The 18,603-nt window shown below is 30.7% G+C and overlaps 1 protein-coding gene across 3 annotated transcripts; it reads left to right on the forward strand.

Moving 5' to 3' along the window:
- On the forward strand, nt 1-15,713 carry LOC124353876. Of its 3 annotated transcripts, XM_046803918.1 has the most exons (6): nt 1-114; nt 2,037-2,216; nt 2,467-2,577; nt 7,759-7,911; nt 10,666-10,828; nt 15,561-15,713. In XM_046803918.1, exons 1-6 carry the CDS (start codon nt 52-54, stop codon nt 15,638-15,640), a joined length of 750 nt encoding a protein of 249 aa, XP_046659874.1. In that variant the 5' UTR covers nt 1-51; the 3' UTR covers nt 15,641-15,713. The 3 variants fall into 3 exon arrangements, with proteins under 3 accessions (XP_046659874.1, XP_046659876.1, XP_046659875.1); XM_046803920.1 differs by lacking the exon at nt 7,759-7,911; XM_046803919.1 differs by lacking the exon at nt 2,467-2,577.
- Nucleotides 15,714-18,603: the final 2,890 nt, after the last annotated feature.

Raw genomic sequence — 18,603 nt, forward strand, 5'->3', positions numbered from 1 at the left:
TTACATTTTAGGTTATGCTATGTTTGTTTGCTACAGTCTAAGCTAGTTACTATGGACCTGCCTAATTTATCTCTTCTTGACATTTTAATTGAAAATTTAAAGAAAGTTGGAAGGGTAAGTGTTATTCAAATTGTATAATCAATAACTATATAATTTGTGTTACAAAAGTTGTGTAAAATTATAACTCTATTCTGATTTACTGTATACAATGTTTTTGTTGATTTGCCATAAATCTTGCTCATGTTTTATTTGTGTTTTATGCATGTTAATTTAAGTTCATACACATTTTCTTCTCATTGGCTATTACCATTGCATTTATGAGTTGTGGAATACGTTAATTTAGTAAAAATTTGGTACCCTCGCCATATACACTCAGACAGTTTCACACACAGACAAACACACACAGAGTATGGATTTAAACAAAAATATTGTAACTATAAAATATTTTATATTAAGTTCACAAATATTTAGTTATTACCTTTAACTTACACCCTATCCCTCTAACCCTTAAATACTTTACATTTATATTTAATTGCTGGAAGCCAAGACTAACGTTTTCAAGTTTTGTATGAAGTCAACCAATCTAACTAAGTAGCTTTGTCACTGATGTTGATAATTTAATGGAAAATGTCAGTGATTAATCTTCAGAATACCCTCTGTTTACTCATTTGTTTATTCTGTGTTTTTTGTTGTTGCTAATGTAGTTACCCTTAAGAGCAATACAATCAGAGTCACCTTTCGAGGGACATAAATAGAGACTTGCAATAGATCAATGTGTACCATTTTCAATACTGACATTGTGCTACAGTTTCACACTAAAGTTAAACCTTATAAGTAAATTTGTTTAACAGTTATTGTGCATACAGACATACAGAAATCAGATTTCATAATCAGCAACTGGGAGGAGAGGTTTTGCTAAACGAATTATACTGATAGCCCTGTATTATGGGCCACATGAGAATTTGATGATTTTGGTCAGACTCCAAAATTTTCACATAAATAGGAGCATTGCAATCTTTATTACTATCTTTCATACAGAGATCTATGCAATTCTTATCTATAAACAAAGGGAACTATGTAGGTAAGCCCTTTTCAGACACCCAAGTTTGCTTAGAGCAGGAGCTAAATCACCAAACTGTATGGCAGTGTGTTCTTAGGGTTGGACAGAGTAACAATCTAGAACCTAAATTGGTCCCAACTAGGCTATTAAGGAGTCTAGGAAATGAGTGGGAGAAGCCTGGACAAGGGAGGTCCAAAATAGCCTAAATGGACTGAAACCAACTTATGGTATAAGTTGATCGGAAACTTTGACAACGGTATGCTGATCAAAACTTTAAAAATCTAAGGCTCTTAATGTTGCACTATATACATTCTCCTTTTACTAAGCATGAAGTAACTGAGCAAGCAGTTGGAATAGTCACTGGTCTTTGCAACTTCCAGAAAAATTTGCTCAGGAGGGGCCTTTTTATAGAAATCCTGCAATTTGCATATTCAGCCAGCCAGAAGGAACTGACTGTGAGGTACTAGGAGTAAGGAGATTAAAACTCTTTGGTCCCCTTCAATCCAATGCTATTTAAGAAGAAATTAGTAGTTATTTTAGTCCTAGTTAAGGGTTGATCCTGAGATATTGATCTTCAGTGCTGAATCGTGAGAGTTTTACAAAGAACCCAAAGTGCATCTTTTATCAGTCCTTATCTATGAACGCACATGGAAGAAAGCTTAAAAGAAAGTCAAATATAAAATTATGTGAATTTGGGTATTAAAAGAACTTATTGGATTGTAAGATAAAGGCAAAATTAAATAAAGATAGCTGTATTTTATTACTTAACCAACAACTTCTGTCTGAATGGTTGAGTTCAGTTCCATTTCACTTAGTGTAGCGTCTGAAATGTAACACTGTCACAGACTTCACTGCACTAAGCGGAAGGTGAAATGGAGCTATACTCAACATTAGTATTGAATCAACCCTTCCCAGCATAGCTATGTTATGTGTACAACAACTTCGATTGCATATTTGTCCTTGATTGGTGTTACAGAAAAGCTACCTGCACAGAGTAGTCTATGTGTTTGACTACCACAAGCTGAACATTGATGGGCTAGAGGTGTCGCTACAAGAGGTCTTGCAGAACATGATTGCGATAGTGAGCGAGGGGAGTGATGAGCCTATCACTGGCCTGCTCCTGCTCTACGACAAGTATGGAGTCAACATGATAGAGGTACAGTAGAAACACTCTTACGTTCACACTAAAACTGATAAGTTCTGGATACACAGCTTACTGGAAGTAAAGTAAATAAGAATATGGAACTATCCTATAGACAAATTATTAAATGGTTCATCTGTTATGTTCTGATATGTTACAACCAGAACAACCGTGGCTGGACCCTACCGTAGTTTTAATTCTGGGTACGTCTACGTATGTTAAATACGTTGTTTAATCGTTTGTTAGATTTCCTTTCATTTTACAGGGTTCCGAAGAGAGTATTTTCCGACACTTCCAAGAGCTTGCCGATTCTCCTGTGATCAGTCAGTGCGTGCCACGGATAAAGATACTTCTGTCCGTCACCCATATTGCACAGGTAGCGAAAAGTCATCATGTGTATAGGAAATAAATTATTAATTACCAAAGGCATTGTAGAAGTGTTAAACAAAAGGTTCCAAAATGGGTAAACAGAGAAAGGAATGAATAGATTTAATGCAGATTAAATTAGTTTTGGAAGAGGTATTGTTGTCCAAAACAAAGTAGAGAATGAACTTTTTGAGAGTCAATACTTAATTTTGTATTCTTATGAAACAGACTATTTCCCTCTTGTGTGTGTATATATATATATATATTATATATATATATTATAATATATATATATATATATATATATATATATATATATAAATACTAAATTAGTAACAATCGATGTTCAATCATTGTACACAAATATTGAACACCAACAAGGAATTGATTCTGTTAGATACTACTTAAACAAACGTCCCAAAAATACACTTCCTTCGTCAGATTTTCTTTTAACATTAATAAATTTCATTCTAACTATGAATTGCTTTAGGTTTCAAAATAACTTTTATCTACAGCAAAAAGGGACAGCCATGGGAACAAGAATGGCTCCTTCTTATGCTAATCTTGTCATGGGCAAGCTTGAACATGATTTTCTAGAAACACAAACATACAAACCCATATTTTGGAAACGTTACATTGACGATATCTTCATGACATGGACATATAGTAACGAACAATTGCAACATTTTTTACAATCACTGAACACTTTCTGCAACTTAAAATTTACGTGGGAGATATCTGATTCAATTGTGAGTTTCCTGGATATAGATATCTTTATTGAAAATCAGAAGTTGAAAACTAAGATCAATATAAAAAACACCAACACATTTCAATATCTACATTATGACAGTTGTCATCCGTCCCATGTCAAAAAAGCCATTCCAAAGAGTTTAGCTAAAAGAGCCCAAAATTTATGCAGTGACAAATATCACTTAGAACAATATATTGATAATTTATTATCAGCATTTTCCAAAAGGGGTTATCCACGAAAACTTTTAAACAACAAACTGAACACTAAATCACTATCAATTGGAACAAGTAAATCTAAATTTGACAATAATGATCCAAAGTTTTTAACAAAATACCACCCAGGACTTTATAAAATTAACAATATACTTCGAGTAGCATACAGTTTATTGGACAGCTCTGCTTCAACAAAAAACATATTCAAATACATTCCAAAAATAAGATTTAGAAAACCACCAGTTTTGAAAGATATTTTAGTCCATCCAAAATTACCTAAGCACAAAGACCAAGAAAACATGACAGTTGGGTCACATCCTTGCAATAAACCCAGGTGTTTAGTTTGCAACATGTGCTCTACTTCAAAAACATTTACAAGTAGTTCTACACAAAAATCATACAGTATATTTGAAGACTTAACATGTGAATAAAAAAATATTGTTTACCAAATTCAGTGCAAGTTATGCCCTAAAGATTATATTGGTTCAACGATAAATTCTCTTAGAACAAGGATGACTGGGCACAGGTATGCATATAAACATAAAAAGACAGAGCAACCTGTAGTGGCACATGGCTTAATACATAATTTAAATTTTGAAGAAACATTTTCAGTGAAACCAATTAGAAAAATATCAGAAAATTTAAGTACACACAGTCTGAGAACCATGGAACAAGCCCATCAACTCGTCACTAAATCAAAATTTCCAAGTGGATTAAATTTAAGGTGACTTAGTCAACAAAGTGAATTTATAAAATTAAATCATATGTTTACCATTGTACATAATTCATTCTTACTTTTCATTTTCTGTGTTAATGTTTTATGTTTATTCTGTTCTTATAGCCCTATTTATATTTTTTGTAATTTCCTGAAGACGGCTTAAGCCGAAATATAGAAACTGTTTAATACAATTGAAGAATTCTTATTGAAGATTAATATATATATATATATATATATATATATATATATATATATATATATATATATATATATATATATACTCATACTTTGACCTAGTAGTGCAGTCATTGAAGCGAAAAATACGGTCTTACCTCCGAATTTTTTTACTGTGAACCGATTTGCATGAAATTTTGGAATTAGGCTCATCTTACCCTTAACTTCAAAAGTAAAAATGATCTGAACTCCGCCTATTATTTTTTAAGGGGTGTAAACAACCCCTTAATGGAAAAATCGACATTGAGCCATTTTATCGCTAGAAAACATGTTTAATAGTAAGTGGTGAAATTTTAAAGTGTTTTATAACACAATTACCTCATATTAAAATCATTTTTCAACCCCTTGAACATCTTACAACCCTTGCAAACAACCCCTAAATTGAAAAAATCACAAAAAAATACTTTTGGTATGATATAAAAAGATGTAAGTATAGAGTTAGTAATATTTTATATTTTCTATAATAATTATCAAATTTTTAACCCCCTTTTCACCCTTAAAAACTACCCCTTGATAAAAAAAATTGTTAAAATTTTTTTTATAAAATGAAAAGGATTTAAATATTATTCTACACTCCCGAAAATGATTATCATATTCTTAATCTTTTTCTACCCTTAAAACTACCCCTAAATTAAAAACAGTAAATATATATGATTACATATTATTTAAAAATAATTTAATTTAGAGTAAAAAATTGCCATTTATTGGATAAAATATTTACAAATTATACAAAATTTACTCAAATGTGTTATATATACATATAAGAAAGTTGGTATGTATTCATGCCTACGTTTCCAAAATATATGAGCCATATTATGTATATATATACACATTACAATAGTTTTTGGGTCTCTAATTATACTGCGTACTTTCACATTGCTCCAAATATTCACAGTCCAAATTTTCAGTTACTAAGTAGAAAAAAATATGATAAGTTTTTTTGACCATAACTCCTTCAATTTTCATGCTATCACAATTTATAAAAAACCATTGTAAAGTTAATTAAGAGAGCTACAACATCCTTCATTGCAATATATAGTAAAAAAACCTTTTTTCTCAAACGGTGAAGGGTTAAAGGGCTTAAGAGAGGCTGTGATTGCGCTGCCACGCGCTCTTTAAACAATCATATTTCCGTCAATTTTTGTTTTACAGAAAAATCAAAAAGTCCAAATTGGTTGTCAGAAATATACCTACATTTTTCATACCTACACTTTTATTCGTATGTGTCGTCATTTTTGAGATATTATGAAAAAAAGGTGGTTTTTTTTTTAAAATTTGAAATCTTTTTTAATCGTGACTTTTTTGAAAAATATGTGTACTGAAAGCAGCCAAACTGATACAATCTATAAAACTCTTCATAATAAAGTTGATTCTAGGCGGAATACGATTAATTTTAATTTTGGGTGGAAATGGCACTTATGAAACCCATTGATTTAAAATAAAAAAACATTAGATGCTCCTCTTATTTTGCAATACAGCTCACTTATTTTACGTGCAAAAGACTTTTAATAGTGCTCATTTTAAAGCTTATTTCAAGCACTATAAAACTCTCATTTTTATTAGAATGCCTAAAATGCATCTTCTCGTTGCTAGATGGCATTGACCACATCGATTAAATTTCAGACAAAATAAAAAACGGCTTTGATTTTTAATATCTAGCTTAATATTGCACTTAGAATACTTTATAAAAAAGAAAAGTGTTCATTGTTTTTACCTGCTACAATTGTGTTCCTTATAAAATTTTCGATAAAACGTATATTTTTGGAGATATTTGCAAAAAACGTGAAACAATTGCGAATTTTCAATTGCCAATAACTTGAAAAGTATTGGATTTTTAGAAAAAAGTTATAGATGATTTTTTTGCTTAAAATTAGGGCCTTCTATCGATATCCGAGGTTATTTTGAAAAAAATAAATTCACTCCCGAGAAGGGGTGGCAACCACCCCCAGGGTGGTTGCGGAGTTCAAATCATTTTCACTTTTTGAAGTTAAGGGTAAGATGAACCTAATTCCAAAAATTTTATGCAATTCGGTTCACAGTAAAAAAATTCGGACCAACAATGCTTCAATGACTGCACTATAGCCCTCTTTTACAATACAAACAGAAGATGAGTGTACAGGAATGGGGAACAGCTGTTGGCCATCTAAACTTTATGGATGAAAAACCTGTGTCTTTTAGTTAAATCATTTTTAACAATACTTAGATATGTAATCCTATTACTATAATAAGCGCAGGTGGTTGGTGACGGTGGAAAACAATATGACAAAATAAGTACGGTACAGTGAATGAGTAAATGTCTGGCAGAACAAGTAAATCTTTGTTTACTTGCTGAGCTCTAACTTAATCAGTTAATCCCACTGTTTCTGCCAGAATGTTCCATTAAAAGCCAGCTGTGGTGGGAGCTATCTTGTCTGTAGCCTCATAAGAATGAACCTCATGAACTTTTACTACATTATTTTTAGTCATAGAATTATGAGAAATGTCTTATTTTAAAAGTATAATTAATTGGTATTCAAACACTTTTTCATTTAAAAACATATTTTTTATACAATATTCATAAAAATTCAAATTATGTTAAATTTTATTGATTAAATATTCAAAATGAATAGTCTTTACAAGAAAAAAGGTTTGGTGGGTGTTAATTATATCTTTTAAATGAGATATGTCCCACAGTGCTACAATCAAAAATTAGGGCATAAAGCTGCATGAGGTTTAACATGGTTCTCATAAGGGGAAAACAAGGTAATTTTTTTAGTTGAAACCTTCAGTATGGTTTTTTAGTTTTTTCATTCATGTTTAGTCTAAACAATGGATTTGTAGCCTATATTATAACTTATTTTAATCAGCGAGGCAAGTAATATTTCTTGTGATTTGTTATTTATAAAACATTGTTCTGAAAACAAGGACTATTTCATAGTTTTTAGAATTCAGAGTTGTTGGTTACCAGTGCAGGATGAGAAGGATGAATTACTGTTGGATAACGGAAATGTTCATTATATTTAAGAGACGAATGATTAATTTCAAACCTAAACTGATTTGTTTGTCACATGTAACCATGTGTGCATAGTAAAGTGTTAAAACTGCTATGAATCTAGGGTAGGGTTAATACTATCCAGCTTTCACAAAAATTGCTCAGCTTATTTTACAATACTTGGATACAACCAATTTTGGTCCTAGTTTATAACACTTTTTGTGACAATATATGTTTAATCAGTCCTGTTACACTCCATCTTGAACATAAGGTTACAACCTTATACTCTTATATAAATGTTCCAGAGGATTTTGAACCGCTGGTCAATCTTCTGTGCTCAGCCGCAAACACTGCTGGAAAAACTGGATATCTCTTCAGTAGAGGAGACCAGCCGAAGAATAAAGATGATTGTTGTCAAATTGAACAACCTTTGGAACTATCTACGCCTCCACTCTGTGGTAGGTAATGTTTTGTATCAAGACACTTGGAACATCTAAAGTGTTTTTTGAATTTAGAAACTGTCTATAAGGCAAATGACAGAGTTATACAGAGGGCAGTGCCGCATTTCCCTATAGGCCCACTAGGCCCAGGCCTAGGGCGCAAAAATTTTTAGGGGGCGCATAAATTTTAAAGTACACAAAAGAAAAAAGTTGCGGCGGCGAGTGGTGTTGGCGCTCGGCGTGGCGGGTGGCCAAGGTCAACTAGGTCCGGGGTGCGACGTTGACTCATTCATTGGTTCATTGCTTTTATTTATTCAAAACACTACTATATACATACATATATATAGATATATATATATATATATACATATATATATATACATATATATATATATATATATACCATTGTAATTATCTTTCATCAAAATTACGTAATTAAGAAATTTACTGAATTGACACAGGGAATAAATTATGACATTTTACGTGGGCTCCACAGTCTTCAAACTTTTGTGAGATTGAGCGTGGGGCAGTATCTGTCCTCGTGGACCAGGTGTAATTTCATTCTTGCCTAAACATGTTCTTTCTACAGCTCTTAAATGGTGTTGACAAGTAACTATATTAAATCTAGTCATATAAAATTGGAATGGCAAGCTAATGACTAATCTAGGATTGGCGGCTAGTCCAGATAAGGTTATCCCAAAGGCTTTTATATATTATTTGGCTTTCCTATGAAAGGAGCCCCTCTAGGGCTTTCATATCTTTGCAGTTCATGATAAGTTTGTTTATCTGAATTGCCTAAGAATGTTTTGGTACGATTGCATGGCTATGGATAAAGTACTTTGTAGACATCTCTTTTAAATTTCACCACCCCTGTATAATGCATGACATATTGTAAATTCGTGATAACTTAGATGACACTAAGATCAGCATGAGTGTTGCAAGGAAAGAGGTAATTGTTACACAGGGTGTTTGGTTGTTGAATCAAGCAGTATACATTACTGAAAATATGGCATTACAAACTTTAAAATTCAAATATCTCATTCAGATTTTCAGGTTAAAATTGAATTCTATAATATATATTATAGTTGTTTGTATATATATATATATATAATATATATAATATAACATATATAATATATCATATGTTAGTTTGCTTATTTAAACCCATATGTGACAGATACGGCCAAATACAAAATAATTGAATCGGAAAAAGTAAGCGCTCTGTGGTGTAATGGTAGCACATTCACCCGGCAAGTGAGAGATCCGGGTTCGACTCCCGGCGGAGCAAGTACTTTTTGTGATTCAATGTTTATTGAAATTAAATAAGGCTATTGCCACTTATACAATTTAATGTAAATAAAAGTCGTTTGACAGGTATTTGGTCTTCCGATCATATGTTAGTTTGCTTATTTAAACCCATATGTGACAGATACGGCCAAATACAAAATAATTGAATCGGAAAAAGTAAGCGCTCTGTGGTGTAATGGTAGCACATTCACCCGGCAAGTGAGAGATCCGGGTTCGACTCCCGGCGGAGCAAGTACTTTTTGTGATTCAATGTTTATTGAAATTATATATATATATATATATATATATATATATATATATATATATATATATATATATATATATATAGAAAAAACAAAGGGGAGAGAGAGGCTAAAAATCTGTATATCTGGGACTGTGTGAGAGGGAGGTTGAGGCTGCAGGATAAAAAAATTGTTGTAACAGCCATTTAAATGAGACGAGAGAATGGGAAGATTAGGTAGTAATTTTACAAAAGACTTGTCAAGCTGTCCTTATCAAGATCATGATGACAGTTAATTTTATAAGAATGGGGTTGATGTTTATGTATTAAAATACAACAGAGGTTAAAAGGTCCCTTAATACTTTGGTTAGGATAATAAAACCATTTCCAGATTGAATCTCCTTCTCTAACGGTTTTAATGTTATTCTAGGCTTCTCAAGAAGTAAGTCTTTGAATCAGAGTACCTTTGTTTCTGGTGTCTGGCAGGGACATTCCAACTTCTTCAGCTCTTATACTACACCATCTCAACACTATAGGCAAATCCATAATCAACCACCAAAACTGGGGTTTTAATTTGTGTATCAAAATTAAAAGGCTCTTAATGCTTGGTTAGGATAATAAAACCATTCCCAGATAGAATCTCCTTTTCTTTAATGATTTTAATGTAATCAGTAGACATGAGAAATGTAGACTGTTGCAAACAACTCCTTGTGAAACTCTGTCAAAACATTATTACACCAAGGATTTGTTCACTGTGACAGGTGTTGTTCTATTGGAAAATTTTCTACACAACAAATTTTGGTTTCTGTTTGTAATTCACATGAGTTGAGTCATCTCGTTCAACACCTTGAAGAATCATCGGTTTACCCAATCACATCTGCGTATGTGTTTGTTTCCGCTGGATATCTCAAGACTTATTTGAGCTATGGGTATGATATTTAGCATATAACTTCATTTCTACATAGACATCTTTGTGTTTGATGATGTGCATATACCTCTATATGATTTGGCTGAGTATTTGTATAGGCTAGCTAACCACAAAATACCTCAAGAAAGATTTTATCTGTAGATTTAAAATTTTGCGTGAAACTTCAGTTCTGCATAGACTATGAAACAGAAACAATATGGATCTTGTTAATTTATTACTAGACAAAAATGGATTTGTTCACTGTGACAGGTATTGTTCCAATGGAAAATTTTCAACACAACAATCATGAAGTTTGTAGCTAGAACTGTTGTCACAGGGCATGTCTCGGGTCATCATGATGGAACAACTGAGTGACCGTATGACCACAAACCTGCCTGAGTTCGCTCGGCTTGAGTTTGTGCTCAGCACTCCGGCACTCAAAAACCTCCGGGACTTTGTGGAGACTCATCGAACTGTGCAGCAACCTCGACTATATCAAGGTGAGTTCCTAGTGTTATAAGGCTACACTCGGAATCTTTGGTGTCAGTGAGGGATTTTGTGGATTGTCAATGTAAACAAAATTTTAAGAGAAACCTAAAGTTTATCATTTTACCATGCATGCAGCTGTTGATTAGAAACTTGTTACTGATCTCACTGGCTTGTATTTAGAGTTGGTGAGAATTATGGTTATGATCTTCCATCAGTGGAAATTTTATCTGAATCGAGGTGTCACTACCAAATTTCCAAAAAAAGCACAATTCACTTGCCCATACAAAAATCTTCAAAATTTGCTCAGTAGTAGGTATATTTTGTTTTAGGTAAAATATCAGAAAAATGTACATTTTTATTTGTAAGAGAACCTGCACTCTTTTCTCTTGTCAGGAAAGATCACATGTTTTTACAAAATTGGTATTTTAGGTACATTTTATAATAGAATTTCCAGGAGAAAGCTTTTGAAAGTTTGTTGATGAAGGACTCCAAAACCACCACAATTTGATAATGTATTTTATATGGACTTATTTTGAATTGTTTTATGGAATGTTTGTGTTTGTGTGAATGTATATGTGGGCTTATGCATTATAACATGGGCTTTTGAGTAAAATAACTGCTTTAATTTTTAAATTGATTTAAATTGAACTTTGTACAGCGATATTACTTAGGGCTTAGATAAGAGGTACTAAACCCCTGTTTATTCTACTAAGAAAAGATGAATCTAGGAAAAATTTCAAGAATTATCAGTTTTTATGGCAATAATCAATATCAAAAACATATTCGAAAGAAGAAAATTGAAAGATTTTTTTTATAAATCCTTTTAGCACAAGACAAAAATCTTCTGTCAGTAAAAATCATAACCATTTTAAGTTTTACAAAAAACCTCTCCTATATTGGGAAAAGTATTAAGAACCCTTACAAGCACAAGAAAAGATAAAAAAACATTGTAGATTGTTCACCAAAAAATTAAAGTAATATTTAACTGACAGTATAATATACATTTTAAATATTTTTATATTTAATGAATATTTTATATAAGGGTTTAATTATATTTCATTGTTAAGTTCATGTAAATATGATTAGTTGTTTTTATAATGAATAACTAGATTTTATTTTGTTATATATCTGTATAGGTGTTTTCTACAAAGTTTTTATTAAATGTGAATATATTTATAATTTTTTAGTATAATTTAACTTTGATGGTACTATTTAATTGTAAGTATCATGTAAGTATAGGTTTAAATGATTCTGTTAGTGGTGAATTATTGTTAAATGGTAGGCATAAGGCATGTAGTTTAATTAATAACTCAAATAACAATTCTGAAGATTTTTTTAATGTTCACAAAACAAAAAGTCATTGTAAGATAAAAAGGAAACCGAACTACATACAAAATCAAACTTCATATGTAACTGTCTTCCATCAGAACATACAGCACCTGGCCACCAGAATTGATCCTCTGACAATAAACTATCCAAGAGCTTGAACCTGACATCATAATTCTGACTGAACATAAATTAAATAGTGATGAAGTTGAAAAACTTAAAATACCAGGTTTTGTATTAGCAAAAGGGTATGTCAGAAAAAGTTATGAGGTGAGGTGGGGTATTAATATTGGTATCGGAGCATTTAATAAATTACAAAACAATTGTTGATGTTATTTGGATCTACTGAATGAAGACAAAATATTTGAATCTTGTGTTATTCAGATTAAAATCAATTCAGTAAAATTCTTAGTTGGAGGGATTTATAGGAGTCCATCTGAAAATACTGCAAGTTTTTTACAAAAAAACTAGACATGTTTTTAGAGATTTTATCCAAAATTTGTGATAACATTGTTATTGGTGGTGATATTAATGTTGATGTTTTGAGGGAGGATAGAAAAAAAAAGACTTTGTCAATACATTGAATATGCATGGTTTTTATTATACAGTTAAAATTCCAACCAGGGTAAACAGACAAACAGTGAAACTGCAATAGATAATTTTCTCACCAACATGAAAGCTACTTTTATTTGATGTAGAATGTATAATAACATCACTCTCTGATCATGATGCTCAAATGTTCAAAATAAAGAAAAATAAAAATGTTAAATTAAAAATAAGTAGAATTGGAAGAATTTTTAGTGAAAGAAATATAGAAAACTTTAAGAAAGACATATCTAAGGAAGACTGGACTAAACTTTATATGGCACCAGTAGATGATAAAGTTTACATATTTTTACAACATTCTAAAATATTATTTTTGATATACATTTTCCCTTAAAACGCTCTTTATTAAACCACAATAAAAAACCAATGGATAGATTATGAAATAACTTGCAAACAAAAAGAACTTTATAAATAAACATAATTTATATAGGAAGAGTAAAAATAACAAACAAATAAAACTTTCTTTGAAGGAACAAAAAAATAAATATAAAAAATTGATTCAAAAAAAGAAAAGAGATTACATTAATAATAAAGTGGTGAATACAACAAATATCAATAAAACAATATGGCAAGTGGTAAATAATGAAATTAGAAACAGTAAGGAAATGTCATTTAAAAAATATAGAGCTTAACGATGGTGGTAAAATAATCTGTGACCCTGTTTGTGTAGCTGATTTATTAAACATAAGTTTTGTCGAAATGGTAAAAAAGCATGTTGCTCCAAATTTAAAACAAAAAGTCCAATTTCTATTAATCGAAATTCAAATTATAAAAGTAAAATTTAAATGCAAACACTATTGACTGTGATCAACTAATTAAAATAATTGATTCTATTAAGCCAAAATGGTCGGCAGGGTATGATGACATACCTATAAAGATTATTAAAGAGGCAAAACATGCACTTTTTAAATCCTCTTTTACATGTGGTGAATGTTTCTATAATAACAGGAAACTTCCCAACTCAATTAAAAATATCAAAAGTTGTTCCTGTGTGTTAAAAAAAAGGAGACAGCAAAAATCCTCTAAATTATAGACCATTGGCAATACAACCTGCTTTATCAAAAATATTTGAAAAGACTATGATGATTCAATTAGTAGACTATTTTGAGAAAGGTTAATTTGCTGGATTTGGGAGCAGCATGGCTATAGAAAAAAATAGATCAACGGTAACAGCATTAATTGATTATATTGAGAATGTGCTAGAAAATTTGGATGAAGGGAAATCATACTGTTGGAGCCTTTCTGGATCTGACAAAGGCATTTGATAGTGTCTGCCATAAAACCTTGCTAGAAAAATTAGAATCATATGGTATTGAGGATAAAGAATTTAAGCTGGCATCAGTCATATCTGGAAGGGCGACAGCAGTATGTTAGTATTAAATATCTAGGTAATAATGAAATAAGAAATATTAATTCAAGAATAGAAAAAAATACAATATTCTGTACCACAAGGTTCAGTATTGGGCCCATTTTTTGTTCTTATGCTACTTGGGAGGTATGCCACAGATTTTAACAAATTTATCAAATAAAAATCATTTATGTTTGTTTGCAGATGATATAAGTATGTCAGTTTCTGGAAAAGATTTACAAAGTGTAATAAAATACAACAAGAATATTCAATGTCACAACTAAAATGTTACTTGAATGATAGAAATTTATTACTAAATTCTGATAAAACAATTCTAATGAAATTTAAATGTAAACAATCAAATGAGATAAATACAATTGGAAATAAATTTGTAAAAGATACAAAATTCTTGGGTCTGGCTCTAAGTAATACATTAAGTTGGACAAAACAAGTAGAAAAAAATTTGTCATAAAATGAGTTCTGGAATATTTGCAATCAGGCGGTTATCCTTCTTCTAGAAATAAATGCACTGAAATCTGTTTACTATGCCTTGATACATCCACACAATTTCATATGGCATTGAAAATTTATGGTGGAACCAGTGCAAATAACTTAAACAAAATATTACATTTACAAAAAGTGGCGATAAGACATATTCTACACCTTAAAAATAATGATAGTTGTAAAGACCACTTTATTAACCTAAGAATAATGACAGTATATAGTTTATATATTTATAAAACTATATTACATGTCAAGACAAATGCAGAGTCTATACCAAGGCAACAAGATTATCATAATTATAATACAAGAAATAGAGAAAATTTTGTAGTAAAGAAACATAATAAAGAAAAATATAAAACAGTGTCCGACATACATAGGAATAAAATTTATAAATGACCTTCCAGGCTGTATTAAGAATGAGAATTCTTTTAATAATTTTAAGAAAATGTTGAAACAATTTTGTACAGATCATTCATTCTACTCTCTTGAAGAGTTTTTTACACTGTGACTTGAAAGTAATTTTGTTTGTATTTGCCTACCATTACAAAAACATATTAACACTATGGACATAAATATTTAAAATATTATATGTATTATTATACTGTATTAAATATAAAGTATGAATACTCTAACCATGAGTCTTATGTTTTATATTGTAGTAAAGGTAATTGACGCAATTCATGTATATTATGTATAAAAAAGAATAAAGGAATTTTGAATTTGAATTTGAATATATATATATATATATATATAGATATATATATTTATTTATTTATTAGTTATATATATATATTTTTTTGTTTGTTGACATAATCAGGTTTTCCTATTATTCCCTTTCTATTCTTGTCTAGATAGATACCCTTATTCCAATTGTTTTCTAACCGTATGTGTTGCTGGTATAGTAAAATACACCCATGTTATTTTATAATATATTTTATAAAATATGTATTATGTTTCAGAATTGGTGTGGCCGCCTCAAAAAGAATTCATCCCTTTCAAAATATTTAAGGCAAAGCAGGATTCAGAAGATAAAAGTTAGTTTCAGAAGATTGAAGTTTTTACCAGTGTATTTTTGTTCAGTAACAACAATTATTAAAAAGATTTTTTTTACATTTTGTTTTATTAAAATCCATCTGTGCATTTACTGAGATTTTGTGGTTGAAATACCACATCAATCAGTTGTAATGTAATAGACAGTAAAATGAGTTGTCTGACTTATTCATTGATGTAAAATGTTAATATCGATATCTTTATTCGATAGTCAAAAAGGTACAAAACCGATTGAAAAAGCTAAAACATGGCAAATATTTAAAGAAAGCATGAAATGTAAAAAGAAATTATCACCATTAAGGATATTTTTTTCTCTTTATCTGATTCCAATCTGGAAATACATTTTTTAGATAAAAAAATTCATTGCCTATCATTCTTATTAAATCATTGAAAATATGTTTCACTGGTTTTATTTCTTGGAATCAGTAGAGATTATTGTGATAAACTTAAAGTAAACTTGGAAAAGTAAAATATCTTTGTGTATAATTGTGGACATATAAGGCTTAACAACAAAATTTCAAAACAACCTATGACCAATTAATATCTTATGTTATATATTTATAAGAAATTTTTTGACAATCAGGTTTTAGTATTAGTCATGTATAAATGTATACAAAACTAATACAGGATTTTCAAGTTATTTTGAAGTCATTAAATAACTGATTAGATACTTTTGCCCCACTCTAATTTTTTTACCCAGAAATTGTAACAGTGTGTTGCCTTACCATTGTAGTGCTATTAATATAACAGTGCGTGTTGTAATGCGGTGGTTCCACTAGTTCATGGGTATGGGCGATTTCGTGAATGGTAAGGCATCAATGAATAATCTCATCAATCTATTGAATGTTGAGTTGATGTGTATTTGAATTTCACTTAAAACAGTACATAAATATCTAAATTATTTTTTAAAATTTTGATAGAATTAAGTCTTAATAATTGAATATGAATTTGCTTTCTTTTGTCAACACAGGTGCATAACTCAAAATTAATTTTTTTTGTAAATAATCTGAATTTGATGTTCTTTAAGAATTTTTACCGTGATCCTTAGAACCGTTTAAAGTATTTTGATTAAAAATTTAGTGTGAGATGATGATTGTTTTACACAATATTGGGTAGCTGGATGTAAAGTTGTATTGTTCCAGATCCCGGTTGAGCTCTACTGATTCTTACAAAAGAATGAAACTTCTTCAATGTATATTAGTAACAAAGGCTATAAATGTTATGTTTAAACTTTTATAATTTTAAATAATAAATGTTCAGCAACGATCCTAATTGCATTTCAGATGTTATTTCATTAACAATTTATTCTAATAAGGCTGTTAAAAATCCTTTTTTATTAGTTTTTACATTACATTTAGATGATCGCTTGAGTTTTTTGAGAAATTCAGTTTTTTAACACCCAAATAAATAATAAATAGTACAGTAATAGTTTTAAATATAATTTCCAGGTAAATACATTTTAATAACTTATTCCTCTGTGATTTGGAGGTCAATAAAGTGACAAAACTTATCTCTCACTGGGCTCGGATGTAATCTCAGGTGGTTATCCTTTCAACTTGCTGGGACACGCACCACTCTAAGGGTTAGGTTCTACATCACCACTCAACGCTTGAGTAACCATGTATGTCACTTTTACTCGGATTAAAAAGGTAGTATTTGATCTTCGGCTCTTTAAATGACTGGCATTTAAATGAAATTCTCAAATAACATACACAATTGAGTACCTGATGAGACAATGAGAACACCACTTCATCTTGATTACATTTTTTTGTAGTCCAGGTGTCTATGATGTCGAAACGATGCCGAGAGTTCGTTTTGAGCTTTTTATTGCCGACTGGTTTGGATCTCAGATGGATGTTGATTCAGATTCCAGGAGTCAAATCTGTCACAGCATTAGACTTCAGACGCTGGACTAAGTGGATGGTGAACAGAAGCTGAACATAACATTCTTATTGAATCAACTCTTCCCACCATTGCTCTACCTTAGGGATTCTATCCAAGAAGTTTAATATCTCAAATAGAGTTTAATCTCTCACCGGAACATCTAGCAACTATTGTATTGACCACAATTACATGGACATTGACTCCTGTTCTTGGCAACCAGGAGAGCTAGAAGCTGTAGATCCCATGGAAGGAATACCCAACATTCCTCTGGTACGTTTATCTTTTACAGTGAAGTTTTCATGATCAGTGATACTTTCAAAACTGTCAAAGCCAGGCAGTGTACCATGGCAACTTGAGAAAGTACATTATATTGGAGAAGATACACACAAATATGAAGTGTATTTTACTCAAGGGCGGATCTAGTCTTCATTTTAGCAGAGACCCACGAGAGTTTTAGTACACTATTATCATTACTGTAACAGACAATTTTGCATTTCTATACAACAAAAAATTAAATGTTTGGAAAGACATAAAATTAAATTTATTTTATTTGTTTATGGTTACATTACAAGTATTTTCTCATAAAAATGCCCTTCATCAAAATCTCGGAGGAGGCAATAGGGATCATACCACTCCCCTGGATCCGCCACTGATTTTACTGTATCTGTTGTGTGCTAATTTCTTGTTCTCTTAATTGGTTGCAGTTAAAAATATAAAATATAGGTAAAATTGCATCAGTATTGTTATCTTTTGTCTTTTAATCTGTTACTTCTTTATAGTGACTTTGACTCTTGTATTACTAAACATGTTTAACCTAATGGCTAAAGTTTAGCTGTAACGTCAGCCAGGCAACTCGCAGTGAACTATTATCAACTGGAAAGTCTTGGTTTGGAAATGAACTATTTTTAGTTTTAGTTTTTTTAAAAATTAAGAATTTTTGTGAAACCAACCATAGGATTAACTCAAAACTTTGTATTCTTAACTTACTACATATTTAGGAAAGGTTGTTCTTAAGAACAATCAAATAAGTAATAAAAGCAAGTTTTATACAATGTTATTAACCCGGGA

This window comes from Homalodisca vitripennis, chromosome 2 (assembly GCF_021130785.1).
Source record: "Homalodisca vitripennis isolate AUS2020 chromosome 2, UT_GWSS_2.1, whole genome shotgun sequence".
NCBI lineage: Eukaryota > Metazoa > Arthropoda > Insecta > Hemiptera > Cicadellidae > Homalodisca > Homalodisca vitripennis.